Source organism: Cydia strobilella, chromosome 4 (genome assembly GCF_947568885.1).
Source record: "Cydia strobilella chromosome 4, ilCydStro3.1, whole genome shotgun sequence".
Taxonomy (NCBI): Eukaryota; Metazoa; Arthropoda; class Insecta; order Lepidoptera; family Tortricidae; genus Cydia; species Cydia strobilella.
Genome location: NC_086044.1, coordinates 6,748,901 through 6,764,076, shown reverse-complemented (window position 1 = coordinate 6,764,076; position 15,176 = coordinate 6,748,901). Strand labels below are relative to the sequence as shown.

At 37.5% G+C, this 15,176-nt stretch overlaps 2 protein-coding genes across 3 annotated transcripts; one reads left to right on the top strand and one right to left on the bottom strand.

Moving 5' to 3' along the window:
- Window positions 1-4,695: 4,695 nt before the first annotated feature.
- LOC134741011 (prohibitin 1) lies at window positions 4,696-8,154 on the bottom strand. 2 transcript variants are annotated; one of them, XM_063673737.1, is made up of 5 exons: window positions 8,096-8,154; window positions 7,611-7,702; window positions 7,074-7,235; window positions 6,074-6,255; window positions 4,696-5,651 (listed from the first exon to the last, which is right to left on the bottom strand). In XM_063673737.1, the coding sequence occupies exons 2-5, from the start codon at window positions 7,696-7,698 to the stop codon at window positions 5,262-5,264; spliced, it is 822 nt and encodes a 273-aa protein (XP_063529807.1). In that variant the 5' UTR covers window positions 7,699-7,702; window positions 8,096-8,154; the 3' UTR covers window positions 4,696-5,261. The 2 variants fall into 2 exon arrangements, with proteins under 2 accessions (XP_063529807.1, XP_063529806.1); XM_063673736.1 differs by having other exon boundaries at window positions 7,611-7,700; window positions 8,012-8,153.
- Window positions 8,155-11,982: 3,828 nt separating this feature from the next.
- Window positions 11,983-14,794, top strand: LOC134741142 (uncharacterized). Its single transcript, XM_063673913.1, has 4 exons — window positions 11,983-12,111; window positions 13,366-13,530; window positions 13,957-14,086; window positions 14,621-14,794. The coding sequence occupies exons 1-4, from the start codon at window positions 12,031-12,033 to the stop codon at window positions 14,752-14,754; spliced, it is 510 nt and encodes a 169-aa protein (XP_063529983.1). The 5' UTR covers window positions 11,983-12,030; the 3' UTR covers window positions 14,755-14,794.
- The last annotated feature ends 382 nt before the right edge of the window (window positions 14,795-15,176 follow it).

Genomic DNA, 15,176 nt, shown 5'->3' with positions numbered 1-15,176 from the left:
AACCCCAAACTAATATACAAAAAACACAATGAAAAAAAAAAAACAAAAAAAAATCTTTATAGGGCTGCATCTCCTAAATCGTGCATCGTAGCGCAAAAATAATCAATTTTTCGTTCCCCTTTAAGAAACCCTTAATTAATACTAAAAAAAAAACAAAAAAAACAGAAAAAATCTTTATAGAGCTATATCTCCTAAACCGTGCGTGGTAGCGCAAAAATAACAAAATTTTCGTTCCCCTTTACGGAACCCCAAAATAATATACAAAAAACACAATGAAAAAAAAAACAACAAAAAAAATCTTTATAGGGCTGCATCTCCTAAACCGTGCATCGTAGCACAAAAATAATCAAATTTTCGTTCCCCTTTAAGAAACACTTAATTAAAACTTAAAAAAAAAACCAGGAAAAAAAACTTTATAGAGCTATTATAGCTATATATATAGATATAATATCTCCTAAACCGTGCGTGGTGGCGCAAAAATAATAAAATTTTCGTTCCCCTTTATGCAACCCATAATTTATATTTAAAAAAAAAACGCAAAATTAAAAAAAAAACATAGGGCTGTATCTCTTAAACCATGCGTCGTAGCGCAAAAATAATTAAAAAAAAACCCTTTAAGAAACCCGTAATTAATACTTAAAAAAAAAAAACAAAAAAAACCAGCAAAAAAAACTTTATAGAGCTGTATCTCCTAAACCGTGCGTGGTACCGCAAAAACAATAAAATTTTCGTTCCCTTTTATGCAACCCATAATTTATATTTAAAAAAAACGCAAAATTTAAATAAAAAATCTTTATAGGGCTGTATCTCCTAAACCATGCGTCGTAGCGCAAAAATAATAAAATTTTCGTTCCCCTTTATGCAACCCATAATTTATATTTAAAAAAAACGCAAAATTAAAAAAAAAATCATTATAGGGCTGTATCTCTTAAACCATGCGTCGTAGCGCAAAAATAATTTAAAAAACCCCTTTAAGAAACCCGTAATTAATACTTAAAAAAAAACAAAAAAAAACAGGAAAAAAAACTTTATAGAGCTTTATCTCCCAAACCGTGCGTGGTACCCGCAAAAACAATAAAATTTTCGTTCCCCTTTATGCAACCCATAATTTATATTTAAAAAAAAACGCAAAATTTAAAAAAAATATCTTTATAGGGCTGTATCTCCTAAACCATGCGTCGTAGCGCAAAAATAATAACATTTTCGTTCCCCTTTATGAAGCCCCAAAATAATATACAAAAACACAAGATAAAAAAAAGAAAAAAATAATAACAAAAAAACTTTATAGGGCTGTATCTCCTAAACCGTGCATCGTAGCGCAAAAATAATCAATATCCGTTTCCCTTTAAGAAGCCCCTAATTAAGATTTAAAAACGCAAAAAAGAAAAAGAGAAAAAAATCATTTTAGGGCTGTATCTCCTAAACCTTGCGTCGTAGCGCAAAATAATAAAATTTTTGTTCCCTTTTATGAAACCCCAAAGTAATAACAAAAAACGCAATGACAAAAAAAAGAAAAAAAAAAACAACAAAAAAAACTTTAGGGATGTATCTCCTAAACCGTGCATGGTAGCGAAAAATAATCAAATTTTCGTTCCCCTTAAGAAGCCCTTAATTAAGATTTAAAAACGTAAAAAAGAAAAAGAAAAAAATCTATATAGGGCTGTATCTCCTAAACCGTGCATTGTAGCGCAAAAATAATCATCTTTTCGGTCCCCTTTATGTAACCATTAACTTATACAAAAAAAAAACGCAAAAAAAAAAGTTTTTTTTTTATAGGGCTTGATCTCCTAAACCATGCGTCGTAGCGCAAAAATAATTAAATTTTCGTCCCCCTTTATGAAACCCCAAAGTAATATACAAAAACCACAATGTAAAAAAGAAAAAAAGAAAAAAACAATAAAAAAAACTTTATAGTGCTGTATCTCCTAAACCGTGCGTCGTAGCGCAAAAATAATCAAATTTTCTTTCCTCTTTATTCAACCCTTAATTTATATTAAAAAAAAAAACGCTTTCACTAAACTGCTGTAACTCGGAAACTTAGAATCCACAAAGGGGACTTTACTAAATTATGACACATATTAAAGCCTGACCAGTAATATATGATCATTGTCAAGAGGGCGCTGTTCATTCTCATGTATAGGGTGACAGTTCAGTATAGTATGAAAAAATATTGTATTTAATGAACATCATCATCAATGTAATTAATGTTGCTTGCCACGCTTAAACATAACAAAAATCACAATAAATTGCGTCTTAAAATAAACTTAAAAAGTATACTAAAAATCGAAACAAAAGTAATTTTTAAGTCGCTGATGTGACATTCTCAATCAAAAGGTAGGTACCACTTTGTCGTTTACCATTAAGACGAAATTTGATTATATCTTTATACAAATAACCTGTCAGAGAAAGTGGTACCTTTTGATTAGGAACGTCACAAATGTTGGTCAGTATGAGGAGTGCAGCCTACAGTTTATTTTTAATTATATTTATATACCTACTACGGTAAGATTGATAAGACAATGTAATTATGCCTCCGAATGAAATAAATACACTGTATCGCAAAACTAAGTGGCGAGACAGCTCATAATGCCATCTCTTGGTTGTAGACGTAAACTTAATAATATGAATATTTTTTTGTGGCAGATACAGGGTGTTAATTAGAAAAAAAATTTTTTTAAATAAAAGCGGTGGATGAATTTGACACAGATTTGTTTGAATAACATATAACAATGTTCTGTAAAGTACAACACTTCACTTACCGACTCTAATATTTTTTTAGGCGTTTTAGGATCAATATTAGGTATTTATTAAATGCCATTATACCCGTGGATGAAAATGACACAAAATGCGTGTGTACGTCGGAAGCCACTTTGCCTTTACAGGGAAACAAAGAATTTCGTCTCTAATATTTTTTTTACAGAATGCTGATTGAAAAAAGAAATACCTAAATTTCTACCTAAGCAAATACCTAGGATGACACAAAATATTATTTTTAGGTTTAGTATATGGTCTGGAAACTATATATAAAAAATAAGCAACATTAATATTCTTATAACCTCAGAAGTTATTGGTACAGGTCTAACCAGGTTGTATTTCATGAAACGTGATAGCTAAGCAGTTGAAATTTTCACAGATGATGTATTTCTGTTGCCGCTATAACAACAAATACTAAAAAGTACGGAACCCTCGGTGCGCGAGTCCGACTCGCACTTGGCCGGGTTTTTTATGTGCAAGTGTCGCAAAGTGTGTGAATATTGTTTGCGAATAGCCGGGTCCACACATAGCTAGCAGCCTCGCGAGGAAATCTCGCGCACAAAACGGCCAGTGTAGACGGGCCTCGTATCGGCCGAGGCGGCGCGCGCGTTTTCCTCGCCCGAGCGGCGGCGGTTTGATGAAATACCTATATAGAGTTATTTTATTACTAATTGAGAAACTGTTTTCTTGCCCTAAAGCGCCATTATTTGCAAACAGCCACATTTAGAGTGAGCCCCTGGAGCCTAGTGCATGATAAAATACAAGCTTTTAATTTTACTGTAAAATCACGAATAGTATTAGGTTGTATTTTTTATTATGCAATTTAGGCCCCTTAACCTTTTCGACGCCGTGTTAAACACAAAAGCCGTCATCCAGATGCCACGTCACCAGTGTCAAAACTGAAATTGAACTTTATGCATATTTTGCATGTAGGTCTATGTTGTTCTGTGGTCTATTACCAGGCCTCCTTCACTCGCTCAAGGCCACGCGCTATATGCCTACCGCTCGGCGTATCGTGGACGATTCAACCGACAGAGGGCCGCCGAACGCCCGCCTGAGCGCTCGCACCGCACGTTTCCCGCGCCTACGCTTCGAAATTCCGAAACCACGTAATTATTGTGCAGTAGATGGGTGTAAAAGTCAAAAAACAAAGGAAAATTTGTCGTATTTACCGAGTAGTATTTTAAATCTATCTTTGTGAATTTTGTCACTATTTATTTCTTTGAACATAAGTAGGTAAATCGTAAATTAAGGAGTTTTTTGAGTCAGGTATTATAAGTGTTGTTTTTAAATATTTGATTGACTAATAAAAAATATGGTTGATTCGCAACATTCGTTTTATTACAACAATAACATAAGTAACAGTTCAACCCTATCGCATTCTTACGATGACGCGTTGGCACGTGACTCGCACGGCGAGCAAGGCAGTCTCGACTCTTTGTGCGCGTACTTATGGTACATTTCTTCTCATCCTGAGCAGCAGGTATTATTATTAAGATTTTGTAGGCTATTATAGCGTAGGTATTTTCGCTTTTGTATAGGAATGATGTATCTGTTACGTAGTAACTATTTATTAATCTGTGCTATTACCGATTTATGGTCTTTGGCGTTGAACCTACGGTGCGTATATATCGGTCATTGGCGTCCAAAAGGTTAAGGAACTAAATTATTATTGTCTCTATATGACTGCTGTTTAAAAAACCGGCCAAGTGCGAGTCGGACTCGCGCACCGAGGGTTCCGTACTTTTTAGTATTTGTTGTTATAGCGGCAACAGAAATACATCATCTGTGAAAATTTCAACTGTCTAGCTATCACGGTTCATGAGATACAGCCTGGTGACAGACAGACAGACGGACAGCGGAGTCTTAGTAAAAGGGTCCCGTTTTTACCCTTTGGGTACGGAACCCTAAAAAGGGTGTGTTAAATAAAAACAATTTAGGTCAACAATTATAGTTTAATGCGTAATTAAGTTTTCATAAAACTAAAACGTGACTACACCTATTGGCGGAAATAAAGCATTCAAGTTTTCCAAATGCATATCCTTACAATTATTTGTGTAAATACAAATGCAATTGCACCAGAACAGAGTCCCATAAATCCTGTACATTATTATCAACAGTTGCATATTTATTGAGTTTCATTCCAAATTCGATTGATTCGAATTTCGGTGCGATTCATTGCAACCTAATATCATAATATCAACCACAAGACAACTTCAATCTAAATGCCAGGTTTAGTTATTGTGTTAAAAGAACTAGGAATTTAAATTTTGGCATATTCATGATTTTATATTGTGATGTTGATGTATTGGGTAATATTTAAATAAGTGTTAGTTACCATGATTTATGACATTTGTTTGCAACAAAACGCACATCTTCAATATCTCAATATCAGTCACATAAAAATAATAATTAAAAAACACGAATTTAAGAAAGAATTTTTGGAAGAAGCCTTCACCGCGTACCGATCGAATTTGGAATATTTAGAATGCATGGCACTAACAATTCTACTGCGTCGGCAGGTTGAGGAGGACATTCTGTCCCGCCGGTAGGTAGGTGACGTTGCGCGATTTGGATAGCTGGTAGGCGATGTCTTCTGCGGCCTCGATACGACGGAGTTCCACTAGACCTTCACCAGCAGTGCCGAAGGATTTGGCAAGTAGGACGGCGGCCTGCGCATCACCTTCTGCGGCGATGACAGCAGCCTTCTTCTGCTGCTCAGCCTTCTCGACGAGGAAGCGGGCTTTCTCGGCGTCCTGCTGGGCGACTTGTTTCAGTTCGACGGCCTGTGTGAACTCCTTACCAAACGTGAGGTGGGTGATGGAGATGTCGTCAAGGATGAGACCGAACTGACCGGCTCGCTCGGTTAGACTTTCACTCACTTTTTGTGAGACGACCTGGAACCAGAAAGATAATTATTTTAAATCTGTTAGGTGATTCCTACTACCAATTTTAGAAATTTAACGAGTTTAAGAGGCTTGTAAGAAGATGTTATGTTCAGCTACAGTGCTATGGACAGATCGGTTGAAGGCTTGACAGCACGAAAGTGATTTGTATTATATTAAGTAAGTAAAGATGTAATATTAAAAACTAGTTCTACTACCAAAACAACTTTGTTACTAGAAAATCATCATGAAAGTTCAATTCTTTACCATTCGTCTGAGATAGGTGGTGGTGGTAATTTTTGGCAACCCCCTATGACCCCCTAGTCTCATTCCCCCCCCCCCCCATCTTATATAGACAAATAAACTACTATGAGATGTTAGTAGACTGTCGAGTGGACTTAGTAGCTGGGTCAAGCAGAATTTGAATTCCTCACCTCTCTCTGTGTGATAAGTTCTCCAGCGTCAAACTGTGCAACAACTGCCTTCAGGACCTCCCCAGTGATGGAAGGCAGCACCCTCTCATCATAGTCCACACCCAGGATGGTGTAAATCTTGGGCAGCTGGTCCGGTTGCGGCCTGAACAGGATACGGAGGGTGATGTTCACATTCTGGAGATCTGGAAACATACATTAAGACATGTTAGTAAAAATTTATCATCATTCCACACAGACAAAGCCGCGGGCAGAAGCTAGTCATAAATTGATTATGAAAAGCGGCAGTTTTACAGCAATAGATTTAAGATTTGGCAAGGCTGTGTGCTAATTGCGGCCTCTGCCAGTCCAGAATTAGCATTCATCAAGGAACCAGGCTGCATGGAGAGCAATTGCAAATCTTCACAATCTTAAGTCAACAGACATGAGGGGACAGCTAGTAAGAGAATGCTAGGTTCTGCCCTGTGAGTTATCTGACCCTCAGATCAGATCCCTGATCAGGTCCTAGCTGAGAGGACAATTCTTGCTAGAAAATGCCAATCGAAGCATAAAGATTGTATGGAAATAGTCAATGATTTTTGTAGTATCCATTTATATTACATTTTTTTTTTAGTTTGGTGTTAGTTGACATATGATTGTCTTCTTGACTAGACCCTCTTATGATTATGTATTTAAAATTTTGTCTATAAACAACATTAAACTTGAACCAATGTGGTTACATTAGTTACATGAAGTGTGTCGTCTTATTTGTATGAAAAGTAAGTAGCCTTTTCTGTCTAGCTACAGATTTCTCAAAAAAAATATTGGTAGATGGACCTAGACCTGGATCAAGTTAATAGACAGGTTTACAGACAATTAGGCTAGTGAAAGGGTCAATTATAGCAAATTGGGTTTATTGAATTGGCCAATAAATGCAGCTGCAGATTGGTAAACATGTAAAGGTTTGGGTATAAGGTGGGTCCACACAGAACATGCTGTCTTGAGTTTTGGTACATAAACTTACCTTTGCTGCCAGTGACTGTGGGCACATTTCTGGGTCTGGATCTGATGTCAAAGATGATGGGCCGCTGCACCCATGGAATGAAAAAGTGTGTGCCCTCGCCCACTACTAGGTTTTTGACTCCGGCAAATCTGTCGAAGATTACAGCTCTGTGTCCTCCATCAACTGAAATAAGATATTGGGTAGTGTGAGTTTCATAAATTACGCTGAAGTTTCACATATAGATATATTAGAAAAATGTTTTTTTTTTCAACCTTTTAATTTTCATGGTAGAATTCCTATGAATACGTGATGTTTATGGTAGTGCTGCCATATTGTGGTCGTAAGGTATATAATATACCTTATATTTACCTTAAGATAGACTCTTAGTATAGGCCCAGGATTCAATGTGACTTTTCGCAGTTCACAGTTGTTTCAATAAGAATAAGAAGTGGTCAACAAATTAAATGTTTATCACTTTGGTATTGCTTCCATAAACCTATATTATATGCTTGACAAGTATACTTGTAAGTCCAAAGATAACAATATAATCGTACATACCATTGTAAAGTGCAGAGTTGACCACTCCACCAACGAGAGCCATGCCCAGGCCTACCTGGCCGACGCGGTTGAATAGTTGAGCAGCCATATCTGGAAAGATCAGATGCAGTCGTGAGATGCGTTTAATTATATGCAAATTCAATTGGACGCTCAGTTACTATTATGGCATCTTTATTACTTATTGCACCAGCTAAAATTTCAGAAATTTACATTTGTAATAGTACATATAGCTTGTTTAAGTAACAGTAACTAATGTGTGTGTGTGTAATTTTTACTCAAACAAACGTAAGAATATTAAATAATTCGAGATAATTCTCGAGTTTCCGACCATCACACATAACCTCAAATTTAGTAACAGGACAACACAAAGGATTATAATGTAACTTTTCACTCTAACTCACTTTGTTTTATTACGTAAACTTATAAATTTTGTTATTATATCCGTCAAATAATAGTAATAACTACGAAAATAATAGTAAAATCCTCAAATGTCTTGCACAACTTTTTCGTAAGCAGGCCGACGACCGAACCACAGACCACAGACTAGAGAACACTGACATAATTTTTTTTTCACGCTTACGACAAAATACTACAAATTGGAATCTTATGAATTGGCCAATGAGAAATAAATTTTAATCAGGAACCAATTTTTCTACAAGTTTGTCAAACAAATCTTGTCAGTAAACAGGAACAAAAAACTACACTCATCCTTTCCTTTTGGGTGCTAGTACTAGTGTAAGACAAAGATAGTATGATTCTCTCTGTCTATGTTTAAAATGAGACAGTTCTTTGACAAACTATAATTCAGTCATCGATGCCATCGATGGCGATCACATTTAACTATGGGACCAACCCCGAAATCGCTACAAAACATAGACCTTTACATAGATCAGCTATTACGCGTGCGCCCGTGAGAGGGACAAAGCATACGCAATGCGACAATATGATTGGTCGAGTAGATTTGTAGCCCACCATAAACCATACTAAAATTACGGTGGGGAATAAAAAAAATGTGAGACTGTGACAAGGACAAACAATAACAGCGCTTTCTCTGCTACTCCTACTGAAAGATACATAAGACTATCCCGTTCGGTCATCACAGAGAGAATCATACCTACTGTAATGTAATGTCTTACGCTAGTACTAGCACCCAAAAACAGTGATGAGTTTTTTTTCTTCTTATGTACTGATAAATTGGGTTTGCCAGACTATAATCAGAATTCCTAAGTTTACAAAAATTATTAAAAAAAAAAATTATACTACGTTGGTGGCAAACAAGCATACCGATGCTTGTTTGCCACCAACGTAGTATGCATTTTTTATTTTTTTTAAATTATACATTATATATTCGCCATACATCTGATGGTCATAAAATTCATAATTAGATATTAATAATTTATTTTATTAAATGTGATAAATAATACATACAACTTAGTCAACGAATTAATTTGAACCGTACGACTTTCAGTAGAAGTAGCAGAGAGCGTTATTATTGTTTGTCCTTGTTACAGTCTCATTTTTTTATTCCCTACCGTAAATTTGTGTGCATGGAGACTATATAAAGGAGCCAAATCTCTATGTATGAGAAGTGTCCATCAAAAAACAGTAATTAGGCGGCGCCACCATACACCGAAACACTACCAAAAACAACCTACGTAATTTGGTCGGGTTATTTGTTGTCTTATATGGTTCACTGTAATGGTTCATGTTATACTCATGTCCCAGAGCCTAACTAGCGCCACCGGAGAGATTAGGAACTATTATTTAAAGCTGAAAGCGGTCACTTTTGCAACAATTTTGCCATCCTTTCTATTGGCATCCTTTCTATACCATCCATATTTGTGTGGTTTATGGTGGGCTACAGATCTATAGCTGGTCAAGCAAATCTTGTCAGTAGAAAAAGGCGGCAAATTTAAAAAATGTAGGCGCGAAACATGCGCGAAAGGATATAGTCAAATAGAAAATTTGAATTACGCGCCTTTTTCTACTGACAAGATTTGCTTGACCAACTATATTCGACCAATCATATCATATTGTCGCATTGCGTATGTTCTGTCCCTCACGGGGCGCACTGGTTTCGGGCTTTGCCCAAAAGCTTCCGTGAAAGGATAGTGAAAGGTAACGCAATTTGGGGGCAACAAAACCTACTTAATTTGCTATACTAAATACTAACCCTATTACTATATCCGGACGTCTGCCTAATAAAGTTGATCATCATTAGTCGCCCTCTATGAATGTTCTAACTAAGTCTAAGGGCTAAGGAAGTAACAAAATGCAGCTTGAATATTTGGGAAAATAAGGCGAAATAAGTGATTGAACTAGTCAAGGGTAGACTTTTTAAGATCATCAACTAACCCCACTGTTTAGATATTCTGTTTGAACTATTTCTCCATTAAATTAGTAATCAGGCCACCAACGGTTACGTTACGAGAGGGTAATTGAACGTAAAACAAACAAACAAGCTAGCAATGAGGGATAACCGGTGTGCTGAGGGTCGGCCTGGGTGGCGCAATTATGCAATAACTCCCATTAGAGCAAACTGTTGCTTGGATCGAGTAGGCACTTGAAATAAGTGTGTCAACGCTAACAAACAGATGTGAGTTGTGAGATAATATCGAAATAAATCGTGAAAAAATCCTTCTTAAGAAGCCTTTGATTTTTTGGGTACTTTCAATTTACAATTAGGCAAAAGTATCGTTATTTATGGAATGGGGAGTTAAATATCAGAAAGAAAATTGTATAACAAATCTATTTAAACCAAAATTTCAATTGCTTATCGAATAAAATTAAAAAACAATCGTACTTAATTGGAACGTTAAATGCTGCATGCTCTAGTGCAGAAACCTATCATTTTCTGCACCTTTTAGAACAACAATGACCTTCTTTCAGAGCATGAAAAATGAAAAAGTAGTACCTGCCTACCTACTTATGTGATATTGTTATTATAGCCTTGTTTCTGTTACGGAGGTATCTACTTCTACAGCTGGGCTGCTCCAGATTAGTAAGTACGACATGAGAGACGAATTTTTGTTGTAGATATTCGACGTGGACGTGGACGTTACCTGGACCTGGACCTGGACCACGTCTCTTTAGTGAAATGTCTTGCCCATTAAGACTTAAGAACCTATTTTCTTTGATTTTAGTCAACTCTTACGTATTATGGGCAATGATTAAGAAGCATTCTCAACTTATTTTCATATGAAAATTATCGTTACGTTAGATACGCGACGCAGTGAACGAACCTGCCGACATTGTTCGCCGAATGTCCTCTGAGTGACGAGTCATGACGCGGGCGCATGCACCTTATTTACGAGTATGTAACCCCGCTGATAACAGAAAAAATGTATAACGACGGGGCTAAGCAGGCGAGCGTTTCTATGTGGCATATTTTATGAGTTTTTTTATACCACGTCGGTGACAAATGGGCTTTTTTATTTAGTTGTATATACCAAAAAAATTTAAGTTACAATTGGGATTTTTTTTATATTATTTCTACTCAGAATCACGAGCTTTTCCATTTTTACTGAGAAAAAAGTGTCCCCAAAATTGTTGGTCCGTTTAGTTACGGTTTTCTATACAACCTTCTATGACCGTAAAAAAACGGACAAAAAAAATTGTATGAAATTTTGGGGACACTTTTTTCTCGTATTAGGATCGAAAGAGCTCGTGTTTCTAAGTGGAAAAGTGGACAGCACATAAGTGGAAAAAATATAAAAATTCCAAAATCTAAAATGCAAGTTAAGTACAACGTTAAATAGAAATGTCCAAATAAGTAACTATTAACTACGCCAGCTTGATGGTAAGTGGTCACCGTAGCCTATGGACGCTTGCAACATTTAGGTTCCAGGGTGTGAGGGTGAAAGGCCTGTCGACAGCGAACGGTGGCCGTTGGCCGTAGGTACATTGATGCTTTACTTTCAGTTCAGATTTTCAGTTAAATGACTTGTCAAACAACATTGTCAGTAGAAAAAGGCGCGAAATTCAAATTGTATAAGGGACGATAACCCTTCGAACATACATTTTTAAAATTTGCCGCTTTTTTCTACTGAAGGAAATGGCTTGACAGACTAGAATATATTGCCACTTTGAATCTTCACAAATTGATCTCATAGATCTTAATTCTTTAAGCTGGCTGTGAAATCGTGTTTTGTTTAAGTGGGTATATACAAACAGAACATGCTGTATGCCTATTGGTGTAAAACGAGATACGCTGTGTCTGATGTGCCTACACTGATACCGAATTTAATCCCACGTCCTGGGTTTTCCATTTGCATTTAAATAAATATGCAGCGTTTCAACCGCTCGTCTGCATTGGCGGAACTTTTAGATACTGGTCTTTTTATTACCACAACAACGCCTTACGCTTAACAAACACAATTATTTTATTCGTTGATGACCAGTGCCATTATTAACACTCAAGATGCGTGTGCCCGAGATGAGGAAATGTTGCTTCTGCATCCCCCTACGACCGGGCATAATATTGTGCGGGTACGTCAATATTGTAAGTACATAAGTACATCAGGTTTTTTCTTGTGTTAAATTAAAGAGTCTAGAGGAACACATCATTGACGGATAAGATCTCAAGATAAAATTTCAGCCCCAGAGACGAACATCAGTGGCTAAAGTACGATTGTTAGTCAAATTACCTAATTAGTAAGTAGACAATACTGGTAGTAATCAGTGTGTTTACCAACGAATTGTCGTTCACCTCTCTTGCAGTCATTAGAAAATTACAGGACGGGAAAAATTTAGCTCAAGCCCTTAAATTATCGCTTTCATATCGCTTTACACCCGGCAGGGGCGGCAGGTGTTAAGCGAGAAGTTGAAAAACGCCAATCCATTGAAATCGCTTCAGTTTTATCATAGACGAATAAAAGAAGAAGACTGACAATTTCTATATAAAGTCGCGTTCATTTCATCCAACATTCGGCGCCATCTGTTTAACGGTTGTTGAGTTGTTGGGCAAGAGGTCTAAACGTCGAACAAAATGGATATAGGTACTCGTATGCAGTTGCTCGTATGTATCTATAGAACTAATAAGACCACTGCGTTAGCGACGCCATCTGGCAATAGACTGAATATCGCGGGAACGCGGGACCAGATATGTTATAAAGACATTTATTTAACTAAAATAAATTACAGTAAGAATATAAAAACTAAAAGATACTTAAACATTAAACAAATTACAAACTAAAATAAATGATAATACTAAAAGGACCTTCTAAATTTTGCCCCCTAGGCAAGGTGCCCATCACGCAGGCGGCATTCCCGCGCTGGATTGCTATGGCTAATCTTTGCGCGAGAAAGCCGCCCGCGCGAGGGTCACCTATGGCCTCCCTCAGACGTTTGCTGAGCGCTTTGTGAAGCCCCCGTGCCGCCTTACCCCAAGGGCCTAGTGTCTCGACGCCAAAAGCTACAAACTCGTAGTGTGCGCCGAGACAACTATATTTATTCGCCTTGAAACGTTCTCGGACGTCAGCCGTCGCCCCGGCCTGTTTGCTGGTAGCTGAAATGTAGGACGCCGTCAACGTGTCTGCGCAGGTGGCGTTCCACACCAGCGCGCGACCCATCCGCCAGGGGATCAACGACATCCCGTCGGGGCGCTTGTCGTCATCCGTTGCGATCTGGGGCTCCAGAGCTGCAGGGACGTTGGCGCTGACGAGCGCTCTCCTCATGATGTCGTTGAGCGCGGCATGACGCGGAATAGACGTTATTAGATTTTCTTGTTTTATCATCATGATTTTCTGCCCCACAGGCGTTTTCATTACTCGCGCTATCATGCCTCGTGGTCACTGTGGAGCTGAAGAAGACAACGGTAACCAACGACGCTTCCATAGAGGCCATCACTTCCACGATTCTGTTCTGCATTCTGGGCATGAGCGTGCTTTTGAATGTGATGCTTCTTGTGGCTGGTTTTCAGGTAATTATTATTTATTAGAAACATACAAATTACTTTTAACACTTTTGGTTTTATGATACCGTTAGTTTTATCATATCATGTGACTTCAATCAAATTCTTGCATCGGTCTAATAAAGATCAGAACTGAGTTTCTCTGTTGTTTGGAGTTAGAAGTAGGATTGAGTATTTTCATATATAGGGCATAGACAATTGTCAATCTTAGATACGAGTACTTACATTATGGCAACGTTGGCGACCCATTACAAATAAATAAAAATCGTTCCCCAAAGCTTACATCTTATCCTACCAATCTGATATAAAGAAGTAAATGAAGCATATAAGGTTTTCAATGCTCTTAAGTCTAGACTACTCATTACCCGCAAAGATACAGAGAAAAATGAAACGTATCATCCTCTCTTGAAGTTCTATTGTCATCACGAATTGCAGAAAGACATCCCGATGCTGCGACTGTACAACTACTTCGCACTGGCCACCACAATCGCCATGCTGATGCCAGCGCTGGTGCTGCTTTTCAGGCTGCAGTACGTTCAGTGGTGGGCAGCCTTCGGCGCTATAGGTACTTACATCTGACACTTCTTAAATCCCGCTTTGCACTGGCTAGCTCAGACGGTATCCAGTTTTGGATCGAAAATCAATTGGTATATGTTGTATAACCAAGTAATGATGAATTTTGTTCAGCTCCCCTTTTTTTCGACCCCCCCCCCTCCCTCCATAAACTAAAACCGGTCAATTCGTATTCTGGAGACCACGAAGAACACATCCAGACCAGTTTTAGGTATTTAGAAGAGATGTTTACTAACATCGTGAAGTAGATGACTTTTGTTTAATCTGCTTATAGACTATTATACCTATATGTATATGGGAGTTATAGGACCAATCTCGATATCACCAGACAAAACTGTCACTTTCATACATTTTACCAAGATATCGAAGTTTACACCCAATTTTCGTTTTGATTTCAATGGTTGTTGTAAAAAGCCGTTCAGTACCTGTGACATGTACTAGAATCTAGAACTAGATGACTAGTATGACTAAGTGAAAAAAACACTATATGTGGTATGTCAAAACGGTTATTTTGTTTCGGTTACAGCTATGCAATGCTACGTCATAGTGCTGGTTAGAAGCGAGGTGATACAGCTAGAGATGAAACTGTTCAACCGCGGACAGACGACAGTACGCACCAACCACGCCATCGATGTTCCTGACACTGACACTTTAATATAACTTTTTTTTTATATAACTTAAAACTACATATACACATGTATAATATATTTACAATTAAAAATGATCAGTTGAACACATTTTTATCAAGCAGATATTTAGGTACGTCTGCGAGCGATACTATCTGGGGGCACGGTAGCAAACGGCCAAGGCAAATATTTTGACTAAGGTGTCGAGTTTGTGAAGTTAGGGCTTGTAGAGTTTGAAGCTTAGCTCTACAAGAGATCTGATAACTTTTTGCCAGTGCTAGCCTTATGGTTTCGTCTTGGCAACATTTTACATGAAAATGTTTTTGGTGGGATATATTATTATACAATTCCCGAATTCGTGTAAACAAAAAAAGGCAGGAATGGAAAGATTCACACGCTTTTGGTAAGTTTCGGTAGCTCAGTTAATAGGAAAGGGGACGGCCGCTTCTCCATACA

Bases quoted from the DNA above. Each gene is read 5' to 3' on its own strand.
- LOC134741142 (XM_063673913.1), top strand. From the start codon at position 12,031: ATGCGTGTGCCCGAGATGAGGAAATGTTGCTTCTGCATCCCCCTACGA. The intron at 13,531-13,956 runs GTAATTATTATT...CACGAATTGCAG, and splicing joins TTCTTGTGGCTGGTTTTCAG to AAAGACATCCCGATGCTGCG. The intron at 14,087-14,620 runs GTACTTACATCT...TTTCGGTTACAG, and splicing joins GGCAGCCTTCGGCGCTATAG to CTATGCAATGCTACGTCATA.
- LOC134741011 (XM_063673737.1), bottom strand. From the start codon at position 7,698: ATGGCTGCTCAACTATTCAACCGCGTCGGCCAGGTAGGCCTGGGCATG. The intron at 6,256-7,073 runs GTAAGTTTATGT...GTATGTTTCCAG, and splicing joins CACAGTCACTGGCAGCAAAG to ATCTCCAGAATGTGAACATC. The intron at 5,652-6,073 runs GTGAGGAATTCA...TTCTGGTTCCAG, and splicing joins AACTTATCACACAGAGAGAG to GTCGTCTCACAAAAAGTGAG.